The following is an 18,291-nucleotide window of genomic DNA, read 5'->3' on the forward strand; positions in this document are numbered from 1 at the left end:
TGAATAGAATATGGCAAACACGACACAAAGTTTCTCATCAGTTTCAGAGGAGTACAAGAACTGACTGAATATTCCCCCTCTGCTGGAGGATATTACCGGAGGCTTGCTGCTGTCAGATATGATGAAGCACTGTGAGCTAAAATTTGACTCAACTTCCGGGGAAAATCCTGGCCGACCTTTTCAGTGACATTTGTGGAGCGCTGGTGAAGGCGGCTCCCCACAACAGCCTTGTTTAAATTCATGAAGGTAAAATGACCGTCAACAAGTTTTGCTGGGCTGGCCTTGTTATTGCATGCACCTGGTTCTATGTGTGCATTCCTAGTTAGCCAAAGATGTATCAGACACACACACTGATGATAAATCCACCTTTACATATTGAAGGTTGGCATTTATGCTGTCTGGCCATATAGTGGCCAATCATTGTTGTTCGTCCATCGGGAGTCGATGAGGACCTTGACAATCAACATCTTTTAAAACTACATGTATGCAATATACCAAATACACTACCCAGTATTTCTTTAACTTTTTTTTAAGGTGCGAAAGTACATTTTGTACATCAAGGAAAGACCAGTCACTAAAAGGGTCAGGATTGCAAATCAGAATCATTACGAAGAAGTGATTTGCAATTTGTTGATCACAAAAACTAGCTAAATTTTCAACGTAATAAAAGGTCTGACACTTTTTCGTATGCACTTGAATCATCACCACAAAAGTCAGTTTGATAAAGTTGAGTCACAGAGCCTGTACATGTCAGACAGGAGGATTACTGTGCACAGCCTATGGGTCATTACTCTCTGACAAATGACTTCATAACCTTCCCTTCACAGCTGACGGCGACCTATATGGTGTAAAAATGGATATTGGGATTGTAAGTGGCATGTGTTCCATCAGCATTCTGCGGCCACCTGACCACCATTACCACATCTTAATGGCTAATAAAATGCCACTGTTAACAACACTTGTTTATCACATGGATGGGTGCTTTAGACTGACCACGCACAAGGCTAAGTCAAGTTTTACAGGTCCAATAAAGGGTCATTAAGGGTATGTACTCCGTGCTAATCTGGGCATTAGCGGACACCCTCCAGAGCTGTGTAAGTAATCCCTGTAAGGAATGGTATTTATGGCCAAGGACAATCTACAACGTCACATACTCATGAACTTTTCACACAGTGTGAAGACTTACTGTGAATTGCACTCTCTTTTAATATGGATATGCTATCTTTTAGTAAGGGTGTGGATTGAGGAGAATATTTTTGGACTAACTTTAAGTTTAACCAGTAAAATCATACTATGTCACAAACCTTGCTGAATGTATTGGTACTGCAGGCCCATGCCACTGCAGACATACTGGCTTATTGCTATGCAATGGCTACATCATAGTACATGCATGTGCATGAGCTTGTCACTGATCCAGACAATTTGATTTGAGCAAAATGTGTTTTGACAGGCTCAATCCTTACACATCCCAGATGGCGATGTAATGATTTATGGCCTGTTGACAGTAATTGTAGTTGATATGAAAAAGATACATATATAATTCAACATCCCAAATACCACCACAATGCACAGCACAGTGCCCCGGCCAAAATACTTGGATTGTGCACTTATCTGATTGTCAGGCCTTAAACTTCTGATCAATGCCACTCAATGAATATTAAATCAGTGTCAATGACTTGTGACAATAATTGTATATCAGTAAGGAAACTAAGAGTGATCTTCTCTCTTCCTGCTGCAGATTGTAGCTAGAGAGACATGTACTGTGTTACAATTTCTAGTTGTGTGTCAATACAGGAACATTAGGGGCAGGGATAAACAAGTCCAGTAGCCCTATTGTCCAGGGCAAGTGAAAGTGCTGTTCGGGCAAGTGCATGTCCTACCCCACTTGTCCGATCGGGCAAGTAAGATTTTTCCATTGATTTTAGTGCAATTTTGATATACTTGTTACTTTTTACAGTCATGACATCAAGCAATTGTCTACAGAGAATTCCATTGCTGAAAGTGAAAATGCATATACTAGTAACAGTGACATTTGAATTTTGGGCAAGTGAAAATTTGGTTCGGGCAAGTACATTTTTTATGTGCTTGCCGATAGGACAAGTGGATTTTAGAAAACTTGTTCAACCCTGAGGGGTGAGTAGAAACAGTTTCCTTGCTTCTGGGATTCGGACCTGTGCCAAACCTGCGCTGCCAGCTCACAAACCCAACGCCACTAACCACTATGCCAAAAGGTCACAATTCTCATATCCTTTGGTATGTTCGGTTTGGCGGCACTTCAACTCCACTGTTACACTACAGGAGTTTGGTTTTGGCTAAAAGCGACTAGTAGTACCATGCATAAATACACGAGGACTCAGCCAAGTCTTAGAGCTAAGGAGTATAAAACTTACTGAAACAGGCCCTTGGCAATGTAACGTTAAACAGTTTTTCAAAAGGTGTGAGACAGTGTCACACACACACACAAGTGAACACAACTACATATACAATACATTACAGGACTCAAAACTGTACCCACCACAGAAAGTACAATGTCTAGGCTTCCTAAGGCCAAGGAGGTTCTGATTTAAACCTCCTTGCTCAGGCTGAGAAGGTCGATGTGGGAAAACACAGTTACATAGCTTAGAATAACTTACATACCTGCAGACAATTTGCATTATTGCAGGTAACACAATAAAGTATGTCAATGAAGGTTAGACATCCAGGTAATAAGATACACCAAAAGCAACTGGATATGATTTTGGAAAATTTGTGTGGTACTAGTCACTTGGTACGACGAGTCACTTAGTAGCCAAAACCAATATCATGTTGCTTTTTGGCGCAACACAATATTTAAAAAAAAAAAGTATATTGAGCCTACATATATTACACACACCTATTTCTGGTAATTTCAAAACTCTTTTTACAGTCAAAGTAGAACGTATGTGTCTGAAACATGAGAACACTTGTTTCTTCATATGACATGGCAACATATCATAATTCACATTTATGTGACCTTATTCGTGACCTTTGCACTTACCACAGACTCGAATTTCGTACCGGTAAGGAGACACCACAAGTAAATCTTTGTCCAACCCAATATTTCTGGCATCCAGTAACTTCATATCATTGTAACCGACCGTCAAAATATGATGGCGATCAGTTACGCAAACAGAGATGTAACGATACAAGCCGTCTACCAAAACCACAACAAAGAGATCTTACCATATAGCCAAGCACACGCTATCTCTGACCGTTACCGAAGCACTGCCGCTGTGAAGGTTGGCCTACACACACGCAGAGCTTCTCGTATTCTGGTGATCGACCCATTTCTCACTCCTCATGAGTTTTGGCACGTTCCAAGCAACGATAATTTATCGATGGAGCAACGAGAGAACGCACTGAGCCAGTAGATGCTACTCGGAACTCGCCCCTCCTACAAAAGTTCGGCAGGACATGACGATGTCGCCATGACGATATGATAGAAGATGGCCAATTCTATGTATAGCGAACAAAGGCAACCTACCTGCTTTCTCTTTCTTGCTCGATTTGCTGAAGTTTCTCTTGCACGAAGCGCCGAAAAATATCACTCACGTCGGCCGCCATGTTGGATGTGACGTCGCTCATTAGGATATTCCATAAATGCTGAGGGGTGAGATTAGCTGAAAGTATTGTCTACTAATCGTTCCAAATTTCGCGTACTTTTCCATCTTTAACAACCATTAAAGTATTTTTGACAATGCTGTATATCTATCTAATATGGATTATTCGTCTCTATATAATAACTAACTGCACTGTATAACAGAACACCCCTCAGCATTATGAATGGCATAACCTTCAATTCAATATTTTGTTTCCCAGCACCGCGTGGAACACAATAGTATAAGTCCTCGCAATCAAAAATGAAGATATATATAATGACAATATATCTCAAGATATATTTAATTACCACTCACAGAAATCACGATGACAATGTCCAATTCCTGACCATTGTTGCTCCCTCTTCCCTTTTTTTTCTAATCGTCAAATTATTATTATTTTTTCTTTACACACAAGCTCAATGATGACATAGATGAGTAACCAAGGGTAACGTTATGTCTTAGCTGTGTGTTCAAGTTTTCTTGGTTGGCACTACACATTGTAAGGTCCGAGAAATAAACCTTGACCGCAGTAAGTTTCGGAAAGTCCCTATGACCAGACCCGTAGTAAACTTGACAAACAACTCTGCAGTGTTGTAAAATATGTGGCTCACTGCCGGGCTGTTCACAAGGAGATCAGTTTTCCTGAGTCAGTATTTTCGGTGCTCTTTTCTTTGTTAGTGACTGTAATGTACAGGATTTGTCGTATAAACGATTGAATATTCTTACATGAAACTAGCCACCAGAGTGAACCGGAGGGCTGAATGGCCCTGATCGCTTGCTTGGTCCGTTCCCTCTCCTACATACTCCAGGAGGAGTTTGCTTTTCACTTTATAATAGCCCATACGTCATTTGTTGTTAAACATGGCGGAAAATCCCTTACGTCTTCGTAACTCAGAAACGTTTAAAGGTGTTAAAGGTGAATACATTGCACTTGGTCACCCAATCACGTGCCTTGTCAATACAACTCGGAAAGCCCCTGTAACATCATCGACAAGTTGACTGGACAGGTAACTTCCTCATAGCTAGTACTGCCACACAACTTGAGTGCGCCAATAGAAACGCATGCAATTTCACATGCAAAGCTACTGTCACAAACAAGACTGTCAAGAGTAAAATTAGAGCTCTGGTCGTGCGTCGTCAGATTGGCAGACCACTGTGGCCTCGAACGGGCGCCGGTACACACTAAACAGGTGGAACAAGTGAGTTGTTTTGCATGTTGTTTCCTCAAAAATGTATGTACCACACTCACTTTAAGTGGTTTTTGTTCTGTTATGGTGAAAGCAATATCCAGATTCTAGGCCAAAGGGCAGGATAAAGACACTTGACAATGCTTCCGTCAGCCTGATCGCGCCAAAGGGCATACCTGAACTAATATAACTACAACCGCCGGTAGTTCATAATTCCGGGACCACTTCCTGTGAGTTATGAGCCACTTTGTTTTCGGCAGTGTGTGTTGGCATTGTTCCATATTTACTTGTCCTGTCCTTAAATGATTAGTGACGGGTATTTTCAAACTTGATTTAGATATATTTGCGCTGCCTCCCAACTGCAGAAGCTGTTAGACACCAATCTCGCTCGTAATAGATTTCCGCGTCGTTAAATGTCATAATTATCATACCACTGTTCATCTTAGTTTAGTATGTAACGGCATCTAGTTCACTCACATTAGCTGAGAGAGGTATTACTATACGTTTTTATTTCAACCACAACAGTGCAGATTGAACTTGCTGAAAGAGCTTAGTCCGATGCGCCCAAGCCCGTTTCGAATGGCCTGCGTACTAGATAGAACTCTCCCTGCTTTCATGCCTGCAAAGCGAGGCTATAGGAAATTTGTGGCGACAAAAGCCGCGGGTCGGGCGGTCCCCGTTTCTGCACCACCTGTGCAGTGATATTCTGCACCGTGCAATGACTGGATGTCCTGCAAAATCACAACCCATTCTCATACGTGGAGCAGACCACGTCTCCAAGAACGCTACGAGTTCTAGTACGCGGCTTCAGCTCTGCGTAGGAGTATGTCACAGCCACAAGCTGAACTTCTTTAGATTGTAAGTTGTTTAAACTCATGATCAATTTGTTAGTATTTACAACCCTTCAATCAGACAGTCCTTCTGAACTTCATGTTTTTGTATGAGGCCTTGTGGAATGCTGTTGAACAAAGAATGCTCACCAAGAAGAGGAAGTTTGCGGAGTGCGGTGAACCACATCGCTAAGGAACCACCTGTTAAGTAAAGTTTGACCTTTTGTCAGTTTTGGTGCTGACGTCTGACTAATCGTTTGAGTTGGAGCCACACCGTTTACGTTAGCAGTTTACCACAAACGCTCCTCTCGGAGTCCCTAGTTTTTTGGGCTCCTGGAGCAGATTTTTCTTGAGATACATCTTATCAGACGGATTTTATATCACACAAGTCTTGCATCTGGAGGAAGTGTCTTAAAAATTGTTGAGTCATCATGTGATCATGATGTGTAACATGTGGGCCTTCCCCCGAACACGGAGATCCCCGATTCCAAAGTTCCTTGAAGGCTTAAGGGCCCGTGCTTGAGACGGACTGCCTCATGCGTCAGGTGGACGTCTCCCCTTACACACGCGGTTTCTTACATCTTTTATCTATACACTAAACCTCTTTTCGTATTTACTTAAGCTGTACAAAGGGTCCTTAGCGCTAGCAGAGAAAATGGTGAGTGCGTTATTACTTAATCGAATTAAGATTTTCGAAATTTATGTTCTTAACTCTTTATAGAAGACGGATGAGTTCCTTTTCTTTAACTCATAACTTGTGTTGAACAAATGGATACGATTGTATCTATATCTATTTAGCTGGTAGAACAACGGGGCCGTAACACACCAGCTTACTTGTAATTGTCATTCACTAAAGTTATACTTTGTCCCCTTTATTGTTCCGCCTCGTTTTGCAATCAAGTTCGGGGTCTCTCTTGTGAACAGTACATTGGCTCAAAGATCGTCATCTAATCCTTCCAATTCTGTATATCACCGCTATCAACCAAAGTACCTTAAAGTATGTACTCAACTTCCGCAAGAAGAGCATCAACAATGAAATCATAGAAGCTCTAATCAATAGGAAGTTTACATTGACTTTTTTGCGGTTTACAAAAGAAGAACAGGTGTACAATGTACTAAACAATCTACGTTTGTCCTTAACATAAGTTTTAAAGTACCTCTTCCTGCTCAAGGGCATGACATACTATAAGGTCAAGGTGTGGTGTAGTAAAAATATTACAATTTCCCATTTTGTTTAGTCTCCAAACAAATCCTACGGTAGAATAAAATAGTATCAAAAGCTGCAAGAGGAGTGAAGCCGGCCAAGGAGTGTGTCTACGGTAGGATCTGCTTCGAGAGTACATTTGTGATAATATTGTGAGAATCTTTCCATAGATTTTGTGACCATCTTGTAGTAGGCTTCGATTGTTGCTTTTTAAATTACGTCGCTTTCAGATTGACGATACTAGTAGTTAGTAGATACATGTATCTTTGTTCACGCGCCGCGCGCACACACACAATGTGAAAGACAGAGGGGAGAGGCACGTATACGTATGCACGTAAGAACACGTATGCACGAGTTACCACCGTGAGAATTTCCTGACAGGCTAGGGTAAAAGAGGAACCGTGTTGCTTAAGGTCCAAGTCAACAGGTACTATTAACGCATTGATAACAGGTACGCACATTGTTGATGTAACCTATTTCGCAATCACGGGGATGTCCCAAACTTTCTCTACGAACTTCCTCCTATGTTAGCTTCAAGCTGACAGCGCAGTCCCTGTCACTTTAAAAGCACCTGTTGATCTGCACAGTTTAAAGTGGCGTTTAATTCCGCATTATGCTGACAAAATGGTAAGTAGTGCCATCTTATGAAACATGGGTGCCACCCTATATAGTTTACCGGACCCCCATACTAACTCGCTTAGGTCAACTAATGAGGGAAGCACACAGAGGGTCGCGCCCAGAGGATGGAACCCAGGCTATTTTCTTTCAAGCCTCGAGCTCGCATATTCAATATGCACAATGTAAAGGCAGGTGTGCACAAATCAGTGCACTGTTTGTGTACTCGGATAGGTCCCAGGTGCAACAGCATGACAGATTTCATTTCTACTCGTATATGTTTGTTGTAATATTTTCTTGGGTTTTTGTTGGGGTTTTTTTTTTGGGGGGGGTCTTTATAGTAAGGCACGCTTTCTTGCGGTTTGCCTCCTGCTATTTTAACTGGTTAGTTGTTATGTTTGTTGTTGGGCATTTGATCTACTTATCCATTCATTGCTGTGAGATCGTTTCTGCGACACCCCCACCCCCGATAAATGAACACCGGCGCCTGCAACGGAGGCCAGGGCTGTGGGTGGGATGGCCACTTGGCCTGCGATCCAGTGGTCTTGAAAATAACCTTGATTCTTTTCAAGACGTAGATTAAAAGGGAACAGGTGTTTGTTCGTTAGTAGACATCTTATCAAAGGATTGACAACATCAAACATTGGTCCGCAGGAAAGAAAGTTCCCCTTATTTAGTTCCTTACTGAAAAATGAGTGATTTGAGCAGATGAAGGAAATCAGTTAACTACCTTTATGACTTTTTTTGCGGAACAACTTTTTGCAGAACATCTTCTTACAACCACGCAGGCCTGCGTCTTTGAAATACCGCCAGTTCCTACCGTGACTTTGTAGCCACACTTGGAGAGCGCGAAAGCGTGCATGACGGTTGGGTTGTTGCATGGGTCACCAAGATGTCTTCCACATTTATCTTTCGCTGTGGAGTTTGAGAAGAAGCCTACAGGACCCTTGTCAGTAAGAGTGCCACGGTTTCTTGACTTAACCAGTGTTGTTTCTTTCCTCTGTGTTCCAGTCTTGTGAGCCCAGCTTGCACCACCAGTTGCATGGGACATGTCTCGTCGGAAATACAACTTTACCATTGATCACTCTAAGGTAGGACTTCTTAAGAGCTTAAACTTGACTTACGACGTCTTAAGATTGCGAAAAAGTCGACAAGCAGGAAGAAAGAAAGACACAAAAGACCATGTATCAGGTTCCTTTTGCTTAGAAGCTTACAAAAAACGACAGTAAATTGGAATATCAACCCAGGTAATTTCGAATCATGACAGCATTACTACAGAACTTAAGATTTCAATTACAATGTGATTATCATCTTTACTAATCAACCTGGTTCAATTGATTAAGTTTGCACAGCGGCTTATTGCCTTATCACAAACTTTCCAATAACCTTTCGCCAATGTTAGGGTGTGAAAAGTGGCGCGGTAACATTCATCAAGCATCAGCCGCTCATCATTGTGGACGGCCCAGGCGAGGATTCCCCGGAGGAAGACTGCCCCCACCACTTGGAGCGGAGTGACTCGGGGGTTTCTGACGTGGCGATGACTGTTAACCGCCTGATGCCGACCGAAACAGGAACTCCCTCAGATCCGGAGGGGGCCTGCTCCAACCACCATGACCAGAGAGAGAGTGGAATATTTGAGGGCGACGGAGACTTAGCTCGACCTGTGAGTTCACAATCATGTTGATATATGTACAGTCAAACCTGACATGTACACGTCACCACCTCACCAATGTAACCACTTGTTGGTCGGCAGGAATTTCTCCATGCGTGCAGACATACAAATACCTGCGTACAAAATTATTAGGAAGCAACAACACACCCGTTGACTTCATGATTTGGTGACATGAAAATGTCAGTGTTCATTATTCCCATATTTACTATGGACAAGTTACCTTCGAATTCACCTGACATTATTTCCTCATTCCGCAACACAGGCGTAAACATGAGTCGACAGTGACTTATGAAACTTAAGCTTTGGTACTTATAATGCGGAAGTAACTGCGTATCATTACGTTACATGTATTTGACTTGATATATTTTCTTTATTCTTCAAGCGGCACATAAAAATGAACCTAAAGCCGTCTGCAAAGGTACATGTTGACACACATGCATTCCTAAACTAACGTTTCTATCAAGCTTAAGGTTCCTCTTCACAAAAAATTCTTACGTAACATGGCCAGAAACCCCGACCTTTCTTCGGTGGACGAAGTGAGAATAAACATGGTTGTGATGCAACGTTTGTGGCAAGGAAAACTTCACCGTACTCTCGTTTACCGATGATAAAGAAGCCAGCAGGAGTAGCCACTTGAGAAAATGTATTGATCATATAATTTCGTTGATCATGACCTTTAAACTGTACGTGTACATCGTTCACAGTTTTTGTTATCAACCTTAAAGTTAACTTTCTTCCTTTGTTTAAGGACACGGACTGTAATCGCCTCTCGACTTTGAGTACCGACTCCGGAAGACCGTCCAGCATGGAAGGAATTCTGGACAACATTTTGCCTCTTCACGAACGTACACATAACGCCACAGAAGAGGAATGGGAAGGAATGGCATTGAGAACAAGTAAGCAAGGGGAACACGACCGTGACTCAGCAAACAATACCGACGCACCTGCGGCAAAAGGGGAAGCAACAGAACAGATTGCGGAACTGGCGAAAAAGCCTTGGAGATTTTCAAAACTGGAATGCAGTAGGCCGCGCCGGTACAGTGGCTCTCCAAACCCAAGCCTGCCCCCACTTGACAACGAGTTGAAAGACTCTAACTTGGACAACTTGGACCACATGATGCCACGAATCGGTAGCGGCGCGCGTACCAAGGGCCAGGAATGTCTGAAAATACCCCCACAAGACCAGTCTAGCGACAGTCAGACAGTGCAACAACTGGGTACATCTCTACCGTCGGATGATCTGATGACCGACTGTGCCAGCCCTGGGGTCGACCCCCCATTCGAAGAAAACGAGAACATCAACGATGGTCAGGACACGCTGACTACTAGAGATACCATACCAGAACCAGCGACAGGCGATAGTCACGGTACAGAGCATGGCGGTCATGACGCTGAAGACATGACCTACGGCCGAATCACAAAGACCTGGGACCATGACGACTCCTGTGTCATCATGCCTGTGTACGACGCACGCGGAAAGTTCTCACACACAGGAGGATGTCTTGAGCTGCGGTACGGCCGTACGACCGTGCGTCTGGACGTGCCAGCCGGTGCAGTTCCACGGGGAGAAGCTATGGAGCTCTTCATCCGAGTTCTGCCTTCAAGGGGCAGGGTCGAACCCACGGCAGTCTTCTGTGGACCGCATGGGACCGTTTTCGAGTAAGGAGATTTTTGTTGCTCCAATATTCCTAAAACATAGAGGGTTCGAGGGTTCACTTTTGTCAGCCTATACTGAGCAGACTATACACAAATCGGTACAAGAGAAACAAGATTCAGCCGGATGCAAGCAATCGCAGATATTTCAGCTGCTTGAGCTTTTGTATCTTCTTTCAGGTGTAAGCAACCACCTGAAAGATACAAAGATCGACACAAACACATCTGCTTGTAGAAAAGAGTCGAACAGAATTATTTTATCATTATCATTTTTGTCTTCCTTGCTAGAACCCACGTGACCCTGTCCTACAGCACAGACGATGATGGAGGAAAAGCCGCTGTCCAAGGCTTCGTCACGCCCACAGACTTCGGGGACCCGACCCGCTGGCACGACATTGGTGATGATCCCGACACGAGCTTCAAGGCGGAGGGTAAATATCCACCTATACTAATAGATGATGATAAATCAGTAGTAAATGCATCACTTTGATCGAATTAACTTCAACTTTTGTTTCATTTGTGACAATAATGGTTGAGACAAGGACAACGGCTCGACTTTGCCGCTCATGACCTGTCAGTTGCCCATCCTCTCTGATCTAGCTACACACTGTCACTAACTCATAGCCTGGTATGCAGACGTATTATAGTCCTTGAGCCTCTTCTGTCCTCTTTAGGCTGACTCATCACTCACATTCTGGTCACTCACACTCTAACATTCATCTATTCACTATGTCCTTTCTTAAAAGGTATTAAAAACAAATAACATACCCAGTGATATCCAACCACTTTACATTTAGAAATGCATTTGTTTCACCCAATCAGATGGCATGCATCACTTCATGCTGAAGCACTTTACTGGGCTCACGAACGGTGCCAATAGCGCCACCAAGCGGACTAATCCCCAACAGCAGGACCACATCATCAAAACATTTCACCTGTACCATGATTATCAGGTGAGGGAGTTATATGCTTCAAAAGCAATGAAATTCAGAAAAAAATGTGCCTTCAGTTTTTCCCTGTAAATGACAAAATGGTTACCTCACTCCAGAAAGATAGTTATGGTCAGCAATTTGATTACAAAAGTACAATGATAAAAATGATTTCTGCACTTCCAGTATTTGTATAACAAACTTTAACCAATGCATGTTAACGTTCCAGGTGTTTCAAGCAGATGGGAAAAGGATGACATTTCTCATTCTTCGACTCTACATCGCAGATGAGGACCAGGCAGAGGTATAAGAAATCTCAAACAGAATTTTTGATTTGCCAAATTTTTACTTACAACAAGAGCTAATCAAATTGTAAGAAAAAAAACACCATGTCTTTCTTTGCTGTCAATCTAGAACATTAAAGCCAGTGAGAAGAACCTTGGGGGCAGGCTATGTGATGCACCCAGGTGCCTGACCTTCACAGTGGACAATGACAACCCACTGCAGATCAACCTTACCCATCCCTTTGAGCATGCCTGGAACTTTGTGGGGCCTCACTTGCAGGTAAATGGGACTTAATTAGCATTGTTTACATTGTACTTAAATTTGATTAATGAAGCTGTCCTTGGTAACCTCTTTATCACAAACATAAAAGCACCACAAAAATACTTCTGTCTTCTAGTTTCACCTGCAGATATACAGGGGGTCACCCGAAACCTAGGCCTAGTTTCAACCACAAACTAAAGACCACTGCAAACACTCCATTTAATCCCCAATGCAATATCAAATCACTGCAGACTTAAATGCATTTGCAGTACCTCAACAATGTATTAATTTCTATCTTCCTGCAGACCATGGACATCAGGACCATCAGGGGGACCAGACTAACCAGCTGCCAGTTCAGAATGTCCTCTGCACACAGTGCAGCAGCCCACTGTAATGTGGAGCTGTCCCAGCCAGGCAACAGCAGTGACACCTTGGGGGTAAACATAGTGCCTCCACAGCAACTACAGGTTAGTAGGTCTGGTGGTATGGTGGTCTGTGCAGTGCACATCTGGTGCAAGTTCTGTGGAGTCTGGGTTTGCACTGGAAGAGTCGCATCGTCTTTTAGGATGAAACCTTAAAACCAAGCTTCCCAGTATGAGGAAGCTAATGGTGTAAAACCTCTTCACGTAAAATACCCAACACAGTTATTGAGAGAGTAGAGTTGTCCTAATGTGCTAGGCCAAATATGCAAGTCTGAGATTGCCTGTTTTAGGCTTAGGGATTTTACCAAGAAACTCTTGTATTTGACTGAATGGCTTATGTTCCATAAATCAAGTGGAAAATATTAGTAGACCATATTCTATATAATTCACTACTTTTGTCTACATGTTGTACTTAGGCTGCGGCAATGAAAAAACCATGTCACTCTCTCCTTCTTGCAGTGTTGCTGCCAGGGGAGGCCTAACAGGCAGCTAGAGTATGAAAGGCACTGCCACAACAACACAGGGTACGAAGAGAGCGATCCTGAAGATCACCTGCAGGGGGCAGTAGGTGGCTATCTTACAGCTTCCAACCTCCCGGTGAGCCAGTGTGCAGAGGAGACAGGGTCAGTGCAACAGGATGGGAAGCATCCTGTGGAAGATGCCTGCCCTTGTCAAAACTGTCAAGTGCACATGGAGGGCCAGAGCTGTCCTACTGAAGATACCTATATGGGCTGTCATTTGTGTACAGAGGAGAGCAGCAGTCAAACTTCTGTGCCAACATACCCTGGTACTGCCAGTGAGGAGCCACACCTAAAGCTGTCCACAGAGGAGAGCAGGAGTCCAACTCTGATGCCAACACACACTGGTACAACCCCTGGGCAGCCACACACACACCTGTGCACAGAGGAGAGCAGCAGTCCAACTTCGAGGCCAACACAGCCTGGTACAGCCCCAGAGCAGCCACACACACACCTGTGCACAGAGAGAAGCAGTCCAACTTCGAGGCCAACAAATCCTGGTTCAATCCCAGAGCAGCCACATGCACAGCTGTCACAGTCTCACCAGACAGGTCTCTCCACAGAAGTACCTGAACATCACTTGTCAGTGCAACTAGCCAGTACTAATCAACCTGCCCAAGAATGCTCTCCACTGGTCCCAATGGCTTCTCATCACCCCTCAGAGCATCCTGAAGGGTCCCAACAGAACAGCCCATGGCAGGGTGCAGTAGCAAATCCCCTTGTTCCACCACATCAGCCTGGCAACAAGGTTCACAAGTTACTGAAAAAGCTCAACCTTGGAGCAAGGTTTGCCCAAAAGTTGTCAGACACTGTAAGGAAACCAAAGACGAAATCCAAACCTTCAAAAGAGCAAGCATCACCAGATGTGCTAGAAGCTGGGACAGAGGACGAAACAAAGGGGGCAAACTCGAGGGATACACACCTGCCAGACCAAGAGGCCACCCAAGCTACACAGAAGAAGAAGGACAGTGCCTACATCTCAGGTGTGCCTGAAGAATCTGAGGGTGGAGAAAGGTTTGATCCACCAGAGGACTACCAACATCTCAGGGATTGGCAGAGAGACAGTGGAGTCCATGGTGAGGAAAAACAGAGCCAGGATGAAGGGGAAGCTGAGGATCTTCATGGCAGAATTGGGAATTCTCTCAAACCTATTGGTGACATTGACAGTGGCAATCCTTTCCCACTTGAAGAAGTGGGCCATACAAGCAGTGCAGGTGAAGAGCAGGCAGTCGTCATCAGGAGAGGCGCTGACACAGAGAAAGGAGAGAGGGAGAGTGGCTACACTTCTGGAGTGCCGTCAATGTGCGCTGATGACCCTGAGGTCTCCTAAACTCACACATGATACACTAAAATTTGGAAGATTGTGGTGATAAACAGTTTTTGTCAGATGACGCCTTTACAAATAGCCATGCTGCTTACCTACAGTGTATCAAATTTGAACTAGGCATACTGGTATTATGATCCCTAACCAGGGCTCTAGCCAGCTCAAATTTTTTTTTCCGTCAGCCAATTCCCATTGTCGCAAAAAACGCGAAAATTAGGTTAGAAAGACGGAACTGAGACCTTGAAAAATGGGTTTTAATGAGATTATCGTATGCAAAAGGGCGCCGACACACTAAGTCAACAATCATAACAAAAATACAAACACAAATTTCCGTCACACGCAGCAAATTTTCGTCAATTGACGGAAAAACGGACGCTGGCCAGAGCCCTGTCCCTAACAAACAATGTATAGATATTTTCCCAGCTTGAGTACTCCTCCTTAAATGTACTTAGTCTGGAGAGTCCAGTGTGAGAATCACAAGACTTGGACAACAGAGGGACTATAAATCTGGTAATGGTTTGATAACTTTTTACATATATTGTACATGTAGCAACAGATAACACTAATTTTGCATAACATTTTGCATTGTATTTAGATTTGACAGAAAAACTTAATAGGTACACAGGTATCATAGTCAATACCATTGTAATACCAGAAATAGACTGTTTGGTTAGTATGTGTAAATGTAGTCTATTCAGAAACATACCACCTGTTTCATTATGGATACTTTTCGTTTTGTCTGTCTTTGGATTGTAATGTTTATACAAACATTAGCGATCATGTCTGTAATGGCCACTGGTCCCATTGTTTAATTCTTGTGTTGGTGAGGAAAAGAAATGAAATTCAAATCAAGATGTACAAATTATGTAATACTGTTTACACCCAAGCCAGGAGCAATAAATAAGTTAGTCAGATTCATATATTGATTTTTAAAAAGTGTGGTACATGTATAAGAAAAACTGATATCCAGGAAAACCAATTTTTGTATATAAATGTAATTAAATAGAATAAAATAGAAAATAGAAAGAGTAAAACATTTACTCAGGTGCAACAGACATTGACTTCATTGAACACAAGACATCATACATCATTTCAACTTTGCCTCTCTGTATCTTGCCTTTGCAAATAAATAACAATTTATGAACCAGATATGACAGAGTGAGTGTGTAAAGACAAATTTCTTACTGCCTTTCAAATATAGGCACATGTATGTGTGTATGCTTCAAAACAATTCTTGTGCCCTACTGTTTTGCACTTGTTTCTTTCCAATTGCAGCTACTGCCACCTAGGTTTGTCACACACATGGTCCTGGAAAGGAAATGTATTTTCTGTGCAAAGCATGCTGAGAGAAGCATGCTATCCTGGGAACATGCGTCCCAATCATCCATGATTCCATCTTTTCTGTTGTGAATATACCCGTGCAATTCTTTTGTGTACCACATTATATTCCTGCATAAAGGCAATTGGCACCTTGGTTCTGGGAGAGGTAAAATTTCCTGGGGATGACTTGATATTGCATTTCTCCTGAATCCCTTACGCAACCTCTGGCTATCAGGAGACAGGGATCTCCATTGTACTGAGTCTGGTGATGAACTCCAGTAGGTACATCTGTAGTCTGACCTCCTCAGGGTCTGTGGTGATGGTGAAACCAGGAATACCACCTTTACTCAGTGTGTTCTGCTGCTCAAGAACTACCTGGTCCATCTCCAGAATCAGCTCCTTGTCTACCTGGCTCATCTCCTCTTTTAGAAGCTCTTCTAACTCCTACAAGACAATCAAATAACAGCACCAGTTACATGTGCAACCAATTTTAAAACACTGACAAATAATGGATATAGGACTCTTAGAAGAATTCTTTTTACACAACCAGCAGGTACTTACATTACTGATTACATCACTGATGTTTCTAGAACGTGGCAATCAGAGGTGACAAACTTGCATTGCTTAAAATATATAACTTTTTTTACAGTACATGTATTTAATGTGTGTACCCTTGCATTTTGCCTTTGTGCATGAGTCTGTGGATAAAGTTCACAACTATGAAATAATTGTACTGTGGAAAATTAGTCCTCTTTTTTTTTTTAGATAATAGTAGTAGTATTTGATTATACTGCTGCTGGGGCCCCTGGCACAGGTAGGCAGCAATCTGCTTGCCTTCACACCATGCTTCCAGGTGGCTGAGACTGTCCAGCAAGTTCACCCTAGTTATACCAAACATTTTGAATGAATGGCACAGTGACTGCATTAATAAGACTCAAATAAACAGAGAAGCTCTGCACCTCTTTCTCCCTCCTGTTGGTGGTCTCTACACTCCTCAGCAGGTGTGGGTCCCCCTGGCAGGCTTGGATCACCTCACGGTGCTTTTTAGCCATCTCTAATCTCTTAGCTGAATAAACACAAAATTGTTTCAGGTACATGTATATCAAAGCAGGACACAGTTTGCACTACAGAATAAGGTAATTATTGGTAGTGTCTGTATAGTATTATAAAAAGAAATGTTTGCAGGTATTCTATTTCATGTTAGGGGGAAAATACTTGCCGGGGTTTTAAGTTTGCAATTGAAACAAGGCGGTTAAGGCAGGCATACAAAGTTTTACGGTAGTTTCAAGTTGGTGGCAAAAAGGTCACTGTGAATACCACCACGAATATGTCCCCTTTTACAGTATTATATTTTACCTTTATGTTTATTGCTGGCCCTTGTCCTGACGTCCAGCTGGTTCCTCTCCTTGGCCTGCTGAATCTCCTCCAGGTTGCTCACAATGTCGAACACCATCCCGTCCATCAGCGCTGAGGCCAGGGTGCACAGCAGGGACTCTGGCAGCTTGTTCTGATAGTGCCTGGGTGAAGACATTGATATAACGTCCTTGATTTAACCAACATTTTATATTACATGTAGTCTAAATTGTAGATAATGAACGCACCTAATGTATGGAAAAACTAAGATTATGGCATTTACCTGGTGGTTTGGCTCCTTGTTTAGCCAGCCAGCTAAAACTAGTAAAAGCAACATTCCTCAGCAGGAAGCCATGCATGGTAGCCTGAGTATCATCCGTATTCTACCGGGGCTCCTTACACTCGCTACCCCTAAAAAATACTATATTTTTTTTAGGGAAGTGAGTGTAAGGAGCCCCGGTAGAAATAGGATGGTACCCAAGCTAATGCATGGTGCTGATACACCAGATCTTACCCCTATTTTAGGAACTACAGTGCTGCTCCTACAGTGCTATGTGTTCACAAGGAGGTCATAAGAATGATTTGCTAGTATTCACTGATGGGTAAACAAACCATTTATTGCTGTGTTATTCTAACTTATCTTATGCTACATAATTTGTAGTTATGAAGGGCCTTATCATTCTGAAACATGAAACTTTATAGGTGACTACTAGCACACTACAACTCGCTTTTAAACCTGATAGGTGCACATGAAGTTCGGAAAATAATTTTTAGCTGGCTGAAAGTTTTGTATGAAGGGGGAGGGGGGCGCTCACTCGGGTATTTCCTGCACCATTATCTGTAGCTCCTTCAGCAGAAAATTACGTCTATCCCCTGACTGGTGCGTCGGAATGTCTTCAAAAACCCTAGAAGGGATATACTCCGGAGTAATGTCCTTATATAAGTTCATATCGAAGTTTTATCGCCAGCTGTCAGAAAATTTTTTTGGACCACCGCCGCCATGTTGGATTTTACGGAGTAACATCTCGCGAGAGTACAGAACGGGAGTTTGTCACTCAAGACCAACGACTGAGTTTTTCAATCTGACCAATCAGTGGGGAG

At 43.0% G+C, this 18,291-nt stretch overlaps 3 protein-coding genes across 14 annotated transcripts in view; 1 reads left to right on the forward strand and 2 right to left on the reverse strand.

The window, feature by feature from the left end:
- LOC118422416 (protein SON-like) overlaps positions 1-3,649 on the reverse strand; it is a 76,131-nt gene extending 72,482 nt beyond the window's left edge. For 10 of the 11 annotated variants that reach the window (XR_004831891.1, XR_004831890.1, XR_004831892.1 and 7 more), the window contains exon 1: positions 3,503-3,649. Coding sequence is in view for 7 of the 11 variants with exons in the window: in XM_035829965.1 (XP_035685858.1) it covers positions 3,503-3,603 (101 nt within the window). In the remaining 4 variants the exon portion in view is untranslated. Of the gene's footprint in view, positions 1-3,201; positions 3,395-3,502 lie in introns of those variants that run through there. The other variant, XM_035829967.1, reaches the window with a different exon arrangement.
- An 860-nt stretch (positions 3,650-4,509) lies between these two features.
- Positions 4,510-15,435, forward strand: LOC118422717. The gene is made up of 10 exons (XM_035830435.1): positions 4,510-4,816; positions 8,465-8,544; positions 8,856-9,116; positions 9,874-10,784; positions 11,067-11,209; positions 11,601-11,731; positions 11,937-12,011; positions 12,122-12,271; positions 12,559-12,720; positions 13,135-15,435. Exons 2-10 carry the CDS (start codon positions 8,503-8,505, stop codon positions 14,521-14,523), a joined length of 3,264 nt encoding a protein of 1,087 aa, XP_035686328.1. The 5' UTR covers positions 4,510-4,816; positions 8,465-8,502; the 3' UTR covers positions 14,524-15,435.
- On the reverse strand, positions 15,307-18,234 carry LOC118422719 (protein DGCR6-like). Of its 2 annotated transcripts, none has more exons than XM_035830438.1 (4): positions 18,006-18,234; positions 17,194-17,354; positions 16,797-16,903; positions 15,307-16,281 (listed from the first exon to the last, which is right to left on the reverse strand). In XM_035830438.1, the coding sequence occupies exons 1-4, from the start codon at positions 18,137-18,139 to the stop codon at positions 16,069-16,071; spliced, it is 615 nt and encodes a 204-aa protein (XP_035686331.1). In that variant the 5' UTR covers positions 18,140-18,234; the 3' UTR covers positions 15,307-16,068. The 2 variants fall into 2 exon arrangements, with proteins under 2 accessions (XP_035686331.1, XP_035686332.1); XM_035830439.1 differs by lacking the exon at positions 18,006-18,234 and adding an exon at positions 17,474-17,552.
- Positions 18,235-18,291: the final 57 nt, after the last annotated feature.

The sequence above is a fragment of the Branchiostoma floridae genome, chromosome 9, assembly GCF_000003815.2.
Source record: "Branchiostoma floridae strain S238N-H82 chromosome 9, Bfl_VNyyK, whole genome shotgun sequence".
In the NCBI taxonomy this organism is placed as follows: domain Eukaryota; kingdom Metazoa; phylum Chordata; class Leptocardii; order Amphioxiformes; family Branchiostomatidae; genus Branchiostoma; species Branchiostoma floridae.